This window comes from Notothenia coriiceps, unplaced genomic scaffold (genome assembly GCF_000735185.1).
Source record: "Notothenia coriiceps isolate Sejong01 unplaced genomic scaffold, NC01 NC01_scaffold00003315, whole genome shotgun sequence".
NCBI classification, from domain to species: Eukaryota; Metazoa; Chordata; class Actinopteri; order Perciformes; family Nototheniidae; genus Notothenia; species Notothenia coriiceps.
Genome location: NW_011336016.1, coordinates 187,942 through 202,466, shown reverse-complemented (window position 1 = coordinate 202,466; position 14,525 = coordinate 187,942). Strand labels below are relative to the sequence as shown.

General features: G+C 38.4%; 2 protein-coding genes across 2 annotated transcripts in view; one reads left to right on the top strand and one right to left on the bottom strand.

Moving 5' to 3' along the window:
- LOC104941354 (uncharacterized) overlaps nt 1–5,041 on the top strand; it is a 10,723-nt gene extending 5,682 nt beyond the window's left edge. Inside the window, exons 5-12 of the mRNA XM_010766444.1 lie at nt 1,429–1,816; nt 2,365–2,521; nt 2,617–2,677; nt 2,997–3,111; nt 3,193–3,318; nt 3,622–3,797; nt 4,190–4,288; nt 4,792–5,041. Coding sequence (XP_010764746.1) covers nt 1,429–1,816; nt 2,365–2,521; nt 2,617–2,677; nt 2,997–3,111; nt 3,193–3,318; nt 3,622–3,797; nt 4,190–4,288; nt 4,792–4,941 — 1,272 coding nt within the window. The 3' untranslated portion in view covers nt 4,942–5,041. The remainder of the gene's footprint in view (nt 1–1,428; nt 1,817–2,364; nt 2,522–2,616; nt 2,678–2,996; nt 3,112–3,192; nt 3,319–3,621; nt 3,798–4,189; nt 4,289–4,791) is intronic.
- Nucleotides 4,957–13,836, bottom strand: LOC104941353 (probable di-N-acetylchitobiase 2). The gene is made up of 9 exons (XM_010766443.1): nt 13,673–13,836; nt 12,212–12,311; nt 11,837–11,947; nt 10,671–10,757; nt 10,516–10,592; nt 8,657–8,733; nt 8,097–8,232; nt 6,676–6,837; nt 4,957–5,768 (listed from the first exon to the last, which is right to left on the bottom strand). Exons 1-9 carry the CDS (start codon nt 13,688–13,690, stop codon nt 5,580–5,582), a joined length of 957 nt encoding a protein of 318 aa, XP_010764745.1. The 5' UTR covers nt 13,691–13,836; the 3' UTR covers nt 4,957–5,579.
- Nucleotides 13,837–14,525: the final 689 nt, after the last annotated feature.

The following is a 14,525-nucleotide window of genomic DNA, read 5'->3' as shown; positions in this document are numbered from 1 at the left end:
GCGTGTGGTGTGTGTATGTGTGTGTGTGGGGGTGTGTGTGTGTGTGTGTTGTGTGTTGTGTGTGTGTGTGTGTGTGTGTGTGTGAAATTGGGAAATCACAGTCGCGAACTTATCATTTGAACAGTTAGGTTGACAGACGCGAGACAAAGAGAGGTCCACAGACGCAGCCACTTTTCGGGTGTTGGTCGATATATTTTGTTAGTCATTTTGCGGTCGACGCACGTGCAGTGGTCTCGGTTTGACCGCCGGGGGGTAAAGTCTTTTCTCTTAAACCAGCTACCGAGGAGAGTCGCGGTTCTTTTCCGAGAGTCAGCACGAGGCTCAAAAGTCCACCTACAGTCCCCAAATGAGGACCTGATAGTGGGACTTTTAGACTCCGTCTCGACTCTCGAAAAGAACCCGCGACTCTCCTCGTAGCTGTTTAAAGAGAAAAGACTTTCTAACAACCCGCGTCAAACCGAGACCAACCTCACGTCGAACTCGCAAACTGACAACAAAATATACGACGCCGTGTGCGTGCGTGCGTGTGTGTGTGTGTGTGCGCGCGCGTGTAAACCGTTTTTACTATCACGCCTTCTATAACAACATTCTTTAATACTGCAGGTCAAGAGCAAACAGGAGGGGGATCTTAAAGTGAAGACATTCGCGCCACCGTATGTATGTAGAATCCATGTCCAAATGTACATAGTTTTTCTTTGGAATAGTCTGATGCATAATGTATTGACTAAACACAGGTTCATGTAATTTAAAGAATTTCCTTACCATTTAGCTTTTTTCTTACATTGTTATTGAAATCCCTTATATTTTCAGTTTGATAGAAAATAGTATTTGGATTTTTCAAAAAAAATCGAAATGTCTAAATAACTCTTCTCTTCTGCTTCCAATCCCAGTGGATGGATTACAGAGATATGTTGTTGCCATGTTTAACCTTTAACCACAAAATGACCATTTCCATATCAACAACTCATGAGACTACTTGTGTGGAAATACATCAAAAGTGAAAAATATAGTGAAAGTATTTAGCAAACAGCTGGATAAATGACACTGCAATTATACTGCACGAGTTGTGCGGTAAGCTGGTAAACATAGGTTTTGATGTAGTTTGGTTGTTGTTGCAGTAAACATTTCTCACTGTTTTGATTATTTAGTTGCCATATTATTTGGCATGTTTAAAGAAGGTTCTCTGAAGTAATTCAAAGTAACAAAGGGTGAGTTTTTGGTATATAAATGGTCATTTTGTGAGTGAAGTGGATGATGCCATCCAACACAATTTTCCCTTGTTTTTTATGAACAATGATTTTTTGTTTGTCATTGTTTGTTAACCTTGTAGTTGCATATTATCCTGTGATCTACATGTCAATAATAGTACCTCTGCCTCTTTATGTTCCTGTTTGTCTGCACTAATGTGTTGCTGTCACCTGTCGGCAGGCCCCGCAGCCGGAGCTCTACCTGCTGCCCGCTGTGGAGAGCGACAGCAGTGTTTGCTCCCAGTCTCTCACCCCAGACACCAGCAGCAGCTCGCCGGACCAGCAGACCTATTACCAGCCTCCAAAGACCTGCAGCCAGCCAGCAGGAACAAAGGAGCCTGTTAAATTCCCCCTCATCCCCCAGTGTTCCCATCAGCCACCTCCCACCCCCAGCCTGGGAGAGGAGGAGGAAGAAGAGGAGGTAGATGAGGAGCAAAGCTATAGTTCTTCAGAGGCAGAAGGAGACAATGAAGAGGGTCTGTCTTCCAACTTAGAGTGGGCAGAGCAGCAATGTTGCACAAAGAAGCATCACAATCAAAGAGCACCACAGCCTGTTTCACAAAATAACGGTAAAATATACTGAAGTTTTCTGTGCAGCATTAAAAGCATTGTCCTCTCCAACTTTCCGATTGTGATGCCTCACACTTTACATTCATCTTGGTTCGCCATCTCTCTTAAAATCGGCCAAATCTGGGTTTTTTTGCAGTTACTTTATGTGAAAAAAGTGCAGGTTTCTGTTACTTAAACCTGCTGAAATTCACTATGTTTTAGGACAGATCTTGTGACCCATATCCTTATGGTATACCGTATGTCAAAAGAAAATGGCTTTTCAGTCTTGCATATATAAAACATCAACATCCCCATGTTCTTTAAAAAGCATATTTCAGCAAACGCACAAGAGCGCATACACAAAACTATACTGTACATTACAAAGTTATTTTCGGGTTAAATGTGAACATCACATTGGTATTTTATAATATGGTAACCAGCACTTTTTACATTAGTGGAATTCAGCTGCCACCCAACATCTTAACATTGACATTTTTTTAAGCCCTTTTAAAACTAATCCTATGATCTCATTACTATACTCAGCTATTCAGTCTCTATAAATCTACAGCTGTACAGCGTTGTGAGGCAGATTCAGATGAGGTGAAGGAAAATGAAGAAACCTGCAGAAAGAAGAAACAGCACCAGAGACAGAACAGAGGAGCCAGAGACTCAGGAGTCGTCCAGCCTCTGGAGGACAGAGATTCAGGCTTTTCTCTCTCAGACGGGTACTGAGCAGCATTACTGAGAGCCATACTTGTACTCTGCAGTGAATTCCAGTTTGTTCGGCTGCTGCTTGTTCTAACAGTGTGTTGTTTTGCAGGCTGGGGAAATCAAAAGACGCACATGCACTGAAGTCCATCAGGAATAAACAAAGCAGTGATGTAAAGTATTGTATTACTTATGTCCAAGCTTTTTCCCAGCATCAGTCTCAGCATGTCTTATCCAGGCTATACTCTTGAGTATAACACTTTGAGAAAGGTTGCTCTTGATTGATTTTACAGGGCTTTTCAAACATGTAGGAAATGTCCAGTCTGTTGAAAGTTGTCTTGGTGTAGTGATAAGTCCAAATTCCACAACCAGCAGGTGGGTCTAGTGAAGTGTGGGAGGTCTTTAAAGTGAAAAAGGGCAGGAATAAAGACTAATCCATTCAAATCCTTTGAGATATAGACTCATGTTGATGTGTTTGTTGCTTGTTTTAAGGTGAAAGGAAGTCCTGCTGTGTTGTCCCGGCCTGGGTTCTCTTCTCCTCCTCAAGGACTAGACTTGCCCGTAGTCACTCCAAAAAAACCTATCCATCGTGTCTTTCACACAAACAGTAAGCTGTCACTTTGGCCTCATACCAAGGATTCATGTTTTTTATTTTTTATTGATCCAAACTGACATGTTTGTGTGTTAGGAGAGGAACTGATTGAGGAAATAAAGATGGTGAGGGAGGAGAGAAAGCAGCTGGAGTGGACAAGGCAGGAGTTGCTAAGAAAGGGGAAGGATTTATTGGCTCAAAACAGACACCGCAGGAACCAAGGTGAGCAATAAAAAAAACTGTATAAGAAAGAAATAACATCTTACAAGGAATCATCCATCCAGTTCTTAATTTTGCCAGCAGTCAGTGACATCAAGAATAAAGATACATGTTCCTTGTGTACCATAACTGCATAACTGTTTGAAAGTGAACATTTAATTGCTGTGGCATGTTCTGCCACTAAAGCCTTACTTGATAGATTGTGGACGACATATGAGAAAGTAAAATTGTTAGTCAAATTATTTTTAATATGTCAACTTTTTCAAAAGTAACTAAATTCTGCTGCAATTTTTCTTCAACGTAAAGCCCGTGACAGTTGGAAGAAGAAATATTTTGAAACTAAAAAGGCCACAGCGCCGTTGGAGGAAAATCTGAGAAACCTAAGACAGGAATTGGAGACATTTTACAACAAACTCTTGCACCAGCTCCAGGCCAGAGATAACAGAGGGAAGCCGAGACGACAGGGCAGATCTTCCATAAAGGTAAAACTGAAGACAAATTGATTAAATTTTGTAGTGTTTGTTAAGACTAATTCCTAAAAGGTATGCGATGCATTTGGAAGAGTTATTCCTCAGAGATACGTCTTTAACTGTCGTTTAGTAGAAACTAAATATTGATTGGTTTCCCAAAAAATTGGGAACACTGACATTTTAAAATAAAAATTGCCAATATGCATTTATTACAGCAATAAAATCTACTTTTAACATGAAACCAACAGTTTATTATGCTTATTACCCAAGCCTTTCAAATGGAACGCCTGTGCTTTTTAAGTAGAAATAGTTAAGTTCAATAAAACCCACTTTATTTTTGCTTAAACACAATTTCAAGCTTTTTTCTTCTTCTCAATAAAGGCCTTTTATATCATTCATTTCAGAACGAGCTCATCATTCAGATCATGACGGAGAGCCATGAGATTGACAACTTAAAGAGGAAGGTAGAGGATGCCAAGATGAAGCTGATAACAGAGATAAAGGTATCTGATTGTATATGAGTCTACCTAAATGTTTCTAAAACCCCTGTACAAAAGTATAGCTGTTGAACTACGAAGGAAGTTTTAACTAGTTGTTCAAGAAGCATATCTGAAAAATATGCCTTGTTGCACACATCTGTGTTCTACATATTTAATGTATCCGTTAAATTAGCTGTTTTGTTCAGGTTGGATGGCCTTATAGCAGTGGGGGGATTATAGTTATCCTGAACTCTGTGATTCCTGATGAACAGAAAGCCTTCCTTTTTGCTAAAGTAAGGCTAACCGCTGCTAACTGTATAGCTGCAGTTAGCCGTTAGCGAATTAACTCTGCTGACTGGACTGGGATCTCGGAAATCTAGGAGTGTTGTTAACACACATATAAATGTTGTTTACTATTTAGCGTTCAGTACTTGAGTAAATGTTCTTCATTACATTCAACAGCTACTGTGTAATCTGCTGAATTATAATAATAACAAACCAGCTTATTTTTTCCTTTATGCCGATAGTTGAGGAAACAGGCTGCCACAGAGCTGAGGGCCCTGAAGGCTGAGCTGGCCCAGAAGAAGAGTCAGTCCTCTCATCCCGGCCCCATGTCCTCTCTGGGATTTGGAAGTACCACACGGGAAACACCGCAGGCTCAACGAACCTCCATCTGATTCAGTACATACCACGGTTTCTACTGTTTAAGGCAAGCTAGATTAAAGTCTGTTTGGGATTTGTTTTAATGCCATTCAATTCAGGACTAAAACTGATTTGTTTTATTTTAAGCAGCTGTGCTTTCCACATGTCATTCTTTTTTTTACCTGAGTTTTGGGCTTGTACTTTTCCCGCTTTTTATTATTATGTGTATTACTATTTCATGTCTGATGTGATTGGATTTCTTCACAAAGTTGGTACTTTGACTTTCCTCAGGTGCAGTAAAAAAATGTTTGTGTAACTTCAATAACTTACATGTTTTATTTATCATAAGCATAAAGCAAGAAAAAGTGCAGGAATCTGAGTAAGCTCAAAATCATCAAATCTAAAATACTGTTTGTGTCACATTGAAAAGATTGGTTGTCTTTTCTTTTCTTCCAAGAATCAGTTATTTCAGTTTGCACAGAGGAATGTCTGCCGTGTAACTACATTCAATGACAACACCAATAAAAGCCACAATAACCTCTGAAGTGCAAGTATGCTCCCTGAATAGAGGGAAGCCCCACCCCATTACTGCCACAAAGGGTTATATTGACCTAGCAACAAACAGGAGGGGTGATGTACATTTCTGCAACCGTGTCAAGTGTATCCAAGCTTCTTAGCATCCTAAGAGAGAATTCCACATCACTGCGGTCTGCTGCCTGGCGACCGGTTCATCGCTGTAGTCCAAGATGTTTCCATTCCACATGCCAATGCCCCTCAAACCTTTGGATTTCACCGCCTCCGCCTTGGGACAAATGCTCTGTGGGTCATCATACCAAACCTGATGGATCTGCCCTGCCTGGTCCTAAAGGAGAACAAGAATCCTGAGGTTAACATAATACGTTTTAATTTCAACGTTTCCATATCCTCATCCCGACTTTGAGTAACAACATGTGTTAAACTTCCACTTTAACTATAAATTGACTTTAAGAAAGCACAACTGAAAAGTCTCAGTTTATGATAACTCCTTGTATGAATAAAACAGATGGATGAAGTGGTAACAAAGCACAAGAAATGTATTACAAATATTAGGTCAAAGTCATATTTTTTATGAAAGAGGGCTAGAAACACAAGCCTGTTTCCTATTGAAAAGAATTGATGATATATACAAATATAAATTAAAAACCTTGTTAGGATAGTATATTTGAATGTCTTTTATACTTATTATAATTTACATTTTGTGCTACGCAATACATAATGAACACCAACTACATAATGTATTACCTGATAAAATGGAGGTTAAGTCTGTTTAACACTTTAAGGGCCTTTATTTTGCATTTATTGTATACTGTATTACTAACTTTAAGTACTCTTTAAGGTTCTACGGAAACACAGCTAGAAGTACAGATGATGGAGAATAAATAAGATGCACCATCTTATAATGATTTGTATAAAAGCCAACAAGAAGTCAGGAATGTTTTATGGCTAAGGGGTGATTTGTTTTGTTTGGGAAGTGACACTGTGGGACGCCAGCCCTCTGGATAAACAGACTGGACAAACCATGCCTGAAATCCCTGCCTGACTTGTGAAGTCGTAACTTATCAGGAATAAAAGAGGAGCAGTCAGTCGAGTCGGGACCACACAGAGAGACAAACCATGAAATTGGCACCTACTTTGCTAACTACTAAAATATCTAACCCAAACATAGCTTTACATCTTTGAGCAAATAAAACAAGAATTCAAAGTTAAAATATATAATAAAGACAACGCACCTTGTAATTGAAGTATGGAGCTTTCTGCTTGTCGTCCCAGAGCCTGCCGGACAAAGAGCCGTTGACCTGCGTCATGATCCACTTGTATGTTTTCTGTGTTCCTGCTGCATCACTGCAGGGGGCTCCACGGAAAGGCACTTTCATTAATGAACAAGCCCCCTCCTGGTATGGGTAAAGACATTAAGAGATATCTGTGTTTGCATCTTAGAAAGAACAACTTCTATATACTCAAACATTACAATAAGTTTAAATAAATGATTGAAGTAGAATCCTTAAAAAAATTTTTTTCGCTATATTCATAATATGAGACAGCCTATTTCAAGGGGAAACTGAGCGATTACATCCATCTTTACCGTTTTAATAAGCCACCCCACTAAGTAATGTACATGTGGGTGTTTGAAGTTGGGTATTATTTTTATTACCCGTGTTACTTTCTCCAAACAACTCAAATGATCCCTATATAGTTTTTGGACAACAATGAAGGGAACAAATATATCAGGCTTTGGCTTCGGCTTCACAGGCACTACTCGGAAGTAGAATCAATTCATGGTAATTATATGTATTTTATGGGATTTGTTGACACTAAAACAAGAATAAGGGACTACAGCCACAGCGGCACTGTGATGAAAGATACACATCCGTGCTTAGTGCTAACGTGCAAACCACATCAATGACGAAAACTTCCTCACAATTATAATGCTAAATGAGGCTGATCATAAGTGGTATTCGACACATTTATTTTTCCGACCAGAAGATGGTGCTGGATACAAAGTTAAAGCATCACAATACTTGGACATGAAAGTCTTTGTCGAATGTCACTGAAATCTGTCCAAAGTTGTGTAGACATTTCACTTAAAACCAACTGTTCTGATCTCACGATGGCTGTAGTGAAAAAGTAAGATTATCACCAAAGTGATTCATCCATTGGGTACCATGGATATTTGTATCATATTTTATACCAGACCTCAATAAACTAAAACATAACCCGACGACATAAACGACTCGCTGCACCCTTGCTGCGAGGGGGGACCCAAGTTCCCATCAGCAAAAACACGTGGGTTTGCTATCCTGGCTCCAAAATGGTCCCCATTGAAATCAGGACAGCAGATAGCTTCCACATCTTCAGGCGCAGACTGAAAACTCATCTCTTTCGACTCCACTTCGAGCGATTGAATTACTAACAAAGCACTTATATACTAATAAAGGGCTGGCTTATCTAAAGCCAGTTGAGTAGCACTTGAAATGTTTGGCTCTATGAAACCTGATGTACTTATATGATTCTGTTTTCTTCAAGGTTGTATCTTCCTAATCGCATGTACTTATTGTAAGTCGCTTTGGATAAAAGCGTCAGCTAAATGCAATGTAATGTAATAACGCAAGTTTTTTATATTTATCTTTTAAATGAACATACTGTATCTCACCTGGGAAAAGTTAAGGCATGGGTAGTCATAGCCGTACCATGGCACTCCCATCACTAGCTTCTNTGTGTGTGTGTGTGTGTGTGTGTGTGGGGTCATTGTGGCTGGTTGTGTGATCGCACAGTGGTTAGTATCTTTACTGTTGGAGGCAGTTTAATTACACCAAGTAAAATCCCTTTGACTCACACACACACACACACACACACAGTTGTTATTATTATCTTTTCCTCCTTCTATGAACACAGACACTGTAGACCCATGTTGTTCCAACTTCAAACCAGTTATGTGACACACCATAGAGACTCACTCATATCTATAAATGTAAATGTTGCTCTGCGCACAGATATTGGTAGATGTTTTGGATTCCTTTGTTACCTTTCAGAAACAAGTGTCACTAGTGAAACAATCAGCTTCGAGTAACAATTTAAGTAAATCATCTTTCCAACAGACCTCTTTCTTTCTTTAGGCTTGAAGACGATCAAGCACAAATGGAGCAACGTTAGCATTCATTGAGTTTTATAATGCTTCTGACCATGATAAATATGAGTCAAAAACCTACTCACCTTTTCGGGTTTTCACCAACTGATTGAGGCTCTACACCTCCTAAATGCTCTTCTGTATTCAGGTCTCCAATGTAATGCTGATCAGGTAGCATACAGTGGGTTAATAAGAAATGTATACATGTTTATAACTTTCGTGAAATGGACATTTGAATAGGTCAACTCAACGACATTTACATAACAAGACATGTACTCCATGTTCAATTCTCCTCAAGACTATTTTTCATGTTTGAGGAACGGTGAAGGCTTAGCTGGCTCACCAGGGCACAGCAAGACATGAACACACACACACACACACACACACACACACACACACACATACACGTCACAGCCCGTATTGTGTGATAGCTTGAGTGTTGACTAAGTGGTTAGGAAATATTGGTGTGAGTGAGTGATCGACTGCATCTAAAGTTTCCATTGAGGGTGGATAAACAGTGTGATGTCAGAACAAAAGGTGTGCAACGAAGGTCATACTAACACGTCTTTATAAAATCCACTATCCCTGAAACATTAGACATATCAATGTGGTTATAAGATATGATATCCATTTATAGCAACGTATCTTATCACCTTTACCATGTTTGGCTGGATAATATCATCATTTGACTTTGGTATATTTAGTTTTTTACTCACACGTCTTAATTTCATGTGTACGCTTTACATTATTATTTTGTACAATTCTCATTGAAGTTTACACGTAAATGCAATAAAGAGACACAATTATATGTATATAGTTTAGTTAAAATAATTAAACAAACATGTTACCAGCCACAGGTCACAGAGGTCAGACTCTGCTTTATTATTTTTGACACCCGCGTTTGTACAAATCACTCCAAAGGAAAATCAGCGACACAAATAAACAAATCAATTATGACTTTTTTCTTTTCCACAATATTTTTAATTTACATTTTTTAACACACAAGAGACATAAAAACAAACCAAAAACATCAATTTTTAATTGGTCATTGTCTAGAAATAAAGGTTAAATTGTAACTATTTACATGTGTAATCAAGAGAACAAAATAAGCTTTCTGAGCTGGGGACCCAAGTTCCCATCAGCAAAAACACGTGGGTTTGTTATCCTTGCTCCAAAATGGTGGAATGAGCTCCCCATTGAAATCAGGACAGCAGATAGCTTGCACATCTTCCGGCGCAGACTGAAAACTCATCTCTTTAGACTCCACTTCAAGCGATAGAATTACTAACAAAGCACTTATATACTAATAAAGGACTGGCTTATCTAAAGCCAGTTGAGTAGCACTTGAAATGTTTGGCTCTATGAAACCTGATGTACTTATATGATTCTGTTTTCTTCAAGGTTGTATCTTCCTGGTCGAATATACTTATTGTAAGTCGCTTTGGATAAAAGCGTCAGCTAAATGCAATGTAATGTAATGTAATGAGCTGCTCTCTAAAGTACTGCCCAAGGGCTTTTAGCTGCACTAACATAAGCTTCTCGAATGTACATTACACAGAAAAGGGCATGGAGGTCAAAAAGTGTAAAGCTAGAGAGGCATCTTCACACATAAAAACCCACCCACCCACACACACACACCCACACACACACACACACACACACACACACACACACACACACACTCAAAAAGACACTGCGAAACAGAAAGCGGTTCGCTCTAAACATAAATATACCTGTGGTGGAGGTAGACAGAGACATTTCACTTTGAATACTGTGTTTATTTGTTTGTTTGTTTAAAGAAGCATCCTTAGTTCTAGTATGTTCTTCTTTATACATACTCCCAATATAATAACTTACCATAATGTCAAACATCACTGTTATGCTAAAGATACACAACTTTTTGCTTAAAGTGTGCTTTTGATATTCATTTTAGATTTCAGCTCACCTCATTTGCTGCTGGCTGCTGTCCATCAGGTTGGCTTAGCTGTGATTGGCTGTCAGGCTTTAGGGGGCGGGGCTTCGCTGAAAAAAACATAACAAAAGCAGAAAATCACTTTCAATGTAAGATAATGAAAGCAGAGTGATGTGTTGAGTATTTACCAGCTGGTTCTGGTTCTCCTGGAGGTACAGGGTCAGCTCCAGGAGGGTGCGGGGGCTCCTTCCTGTGGGCAGAGTGACTGGGGGATGCTGGTGAAACAGAAGAAAGAAATTGAGAGAACACCCTGTTATCTTAGTGTGAAAAGTGCGAATAAACGCTGAGAAATATGCCTGAAATCTTTGGGATAATTATGTGAGAAATGTCTGAAAAAGATTCTGAAAAATGTGTACCTAAACATGTTTCATCCCTTATATAATTCTCACATAAGTATTTTGGATCCTGTTGTAATTTTGACATTTTATTTTAATTATCCAGAATATTGTATATTGTTTTGTTTATATTTGATAACATATCTTTTTTCTTAATTGTTAATACCCTTTTCCACTTTTTTAAGTATTTTAGGTAAAGTCTGAACACACTTCTGCTTCTGTGATGAAAGAATTTCCAAAACTGGGATCAATAAAGTATCTCTCTCTCTCTCTCTCTCTATCTATCTATCTATCTATCTATCTATCTATTACACATAAAGGATACATGAAGCTTAACATGCTAGCCTTGGTATCTTCTTTACATGTTAACGTACTAAAGGATAAACCATCACTTTAAAGTGCCTGTGACACGAACCCAACAACTGTTGTGCAATGAAATAGTGGGCTACTAGTCATCTCGAACCGTCAGTTTAAAAAAGAAAAAGCGATACCGTTCCGATAAATATCTATAATTTCGAACATCGCGGGAAAATTCCTTCGACTCATTTTGAGGTTTTGGGGGAAGCCGGAANTCTTAATTGTTAATACCCTTTTCCACTTTTTTAAGTATTTTAGGTAAAGTCTGAACACACTTCTGCTTCTGTGATGAAAGAATTTCCAAAACTGGGATCAATAAAGTATCTCTCTCTCTCTCTCTCTCTCTCTCCATCTATCCATCCATCTATCTATCTATCTATCTATCTATCTATCTATCTATCTATCCATCTATCTATCTATCTATCTATCCATCTATCTATCTATTACACATAAAGGATACATGAAGCTTAACATGCTAGCCTTGGTATCTTCTTTACATGTTAACGTACTAAAGGATAAACCATCACTTTAATGACTTCATTGTGCTCCTACTCCAATGTGTTTCTAAAGGGTATCCCAGGTGTGTAATGCAGGCCTCCTACCAGCAGGGGGCGCTGTTTTGTGATTCTGTGGAGGATCTGGAGGGCAGAGCAGAGAGCCGCAGGACTGAGAGAACCTCCTCCTGCTCTGGAAACACGGCTCTCTGCAGATACCTGAGATGAAGAAAATGAATATATAATATAAAATAAACCTAAATAATATATAGAAACAATATGTATAATAATAATTTAAAAAAAAGGAAAATAAATAAATAAAATGAATAAAACAAAGATAATAATTTTTTTTTTAAATCGGAGTGTTTAAGAGGACAACATTGTACCAAGTCCAATCCTCAGTAAGTAATGATAATTAAAACCTGTTCTGCTCTCGTACAGTTGAAACGGGACTCGGTCCAGTTCTGGTTTCAGGGATCTTACCCATCTGGTCTGAGCGCAGGCCGGCCAATGGGACGCAGCGCTGAGGAGAAGAACCTCTGGGGCGGGACGTCCTGTAGCTCTTCTGGTATTCAGTTCTACACTGACACACACACATGCACAAACACGTCACACATACACACATACACACTTCTTTGACTATGTTTATGTATGCCTATATACACCAAGGCCAAATCCTCATGTGTAAACCTACTTGCTAATAAACCTGTTTGATTCTGTTTCTAATGATCCCCCCATTAGCGGTTGTAACAGTGAATAGCTGTGTTCGTGAGGTCAGGGGAATGTCACTCTGACAGGATTACCTAGACCAGCTAAACAGATTACATCTCATTAATCCTGACTGCAGCATCCTGCAGGGTCCAGAGCCACATCTTTACCAGAGCTGTAAAGTAACTATTTACTCAATTACTGTACTTAAGTGCAATTTGGAGGATTGTACTTTAGTTGAGTATTTACATGTTCTGGTACTTTGTACTTTTCCTCCACTACATGTATTTATTACCTTTAGTTACTTTACAGAAGTGAATGAATGATGTGAAATATAATCACGTGTTAAATCAGACTTTAGTTCCACCTGGAGTAAATCCACAAGCTACCCTGCAGTATACAAAGTCATTCAAACTAGCTGCACCTTTACCAGCTTTGAGAACACTTTCATGATCAATCATTATAAAACATATCATATATATTATTCTGAAATGGACCAATCTGCACAATGACTACTTTTACTGTCGCTACTTTCACTAGATTTTGATGAGAATACTTTTCTACTTTTACTTGAGGAACATTTTGAATGCAGGACTTTTACTGTAACAGAGTATTCCTACACTCTGGGACTTCTACTTTTACTCAAGTACAAGATCTGAGTACTTCTACTTTTACTCAAGTACAAGATCTGAGTACTTCTCCTCAAGTACAAGACCTGAGTACTTCTACTTTTACTCAAGTACAAGACCCGAGTACTTATCTGAGTACTTCTACTTTTACTTGAGGAATATTTTGAATGCAGGACTTTTACTGTAACAGAGTATTCCTACACTCTGGTACTTCTACTTTTACTCAAGTACAAGACCTGGTACTTCTACTTTTACTCAACAAGACCTGAGTACTTCTACTTTTACTCAAGTACAAGATCTGAGTACTTCTACTTTTACTACAAGATCTGAGTACTTCTACTTTTACTCAAGTACAAGATCTGAGTACTTCTACTTTTAGTACAAGATCTGAGTACTTCTACTTTTACTCAAGTACAAGATCTGAGTACTTCTCCTCAAGTACAAGACCCGAGTACTTATCCCACCTCTGATATTTAAACTAGTTCATGATTGATGCAGTTACAGAGCTAGGTGGCTAGGTTAGCATCTTTACATATAAAGTCAATGGTTAGCATCCGTTTGTTTGGCTAACCATGCTAATGATGCTAATACACCTGTTGTTAATTACCTTAAAGCGGACGGTCATCTCGCGCTTACCGGCCACAAAACCCCGCGAGGACTCACTCCTCAATCATAGCGGTCATTTACACTTTGCTAACTAGCTGGTTGAAATCGTATAACTAGTTAACAATGTGGACTAGTTGGCCAGCAGCTGCTAACTAGCTGCTCCTCAGCTTCAGTTACAGGGTCGTCGTTGCCATGGCAGCTTAGAAGCGTCTGACGTAAGCGCGTTGACAACTGACGTCAGAGGTGATGTAGGTCAACAGAGCGTGACCCCTCAAAAACATATATTATGACTAATAATAATAATAATAATAATAATTAACTTTCAAAGAAATATGTTGTTGTAATAATAATTTATTTGTAATAATGAGCGCTACAAAATAACGTTATAATAATATTATAAAGGACCTCTTACAAATAAAATAATAATGATAAAAATAATAAAAACCTCTCAAACTATTATAATTATCATATTTAATTACGATAATTACCAAACAAATTCATAATGGCACTATATTTTATCTTGAGTAATTATGACCATTTAAAAAAAGATATTATAACGGCACCTCGAAAAAATGTACGATAAATCTTGATTCATCCAACTGTTCTTTAATCGTTCAATCGTCTATTTACATATGTATTTATCCTTACATTATACCCATACTAAATGAAATATATAAGACTGTACATTGACACATGTAATCATGTTGCTGTCACACATAAACAGGTGTTGTTTTATGTGTGAAGGTGTATGCACATTGATCCAGAATGACTGCACACCACAGGTTGCTGTTACAAAATTGCACCACTTTTATTCATTTAAGGCTTTTTAGTTTTTACTTTACATTTGGCTTTAA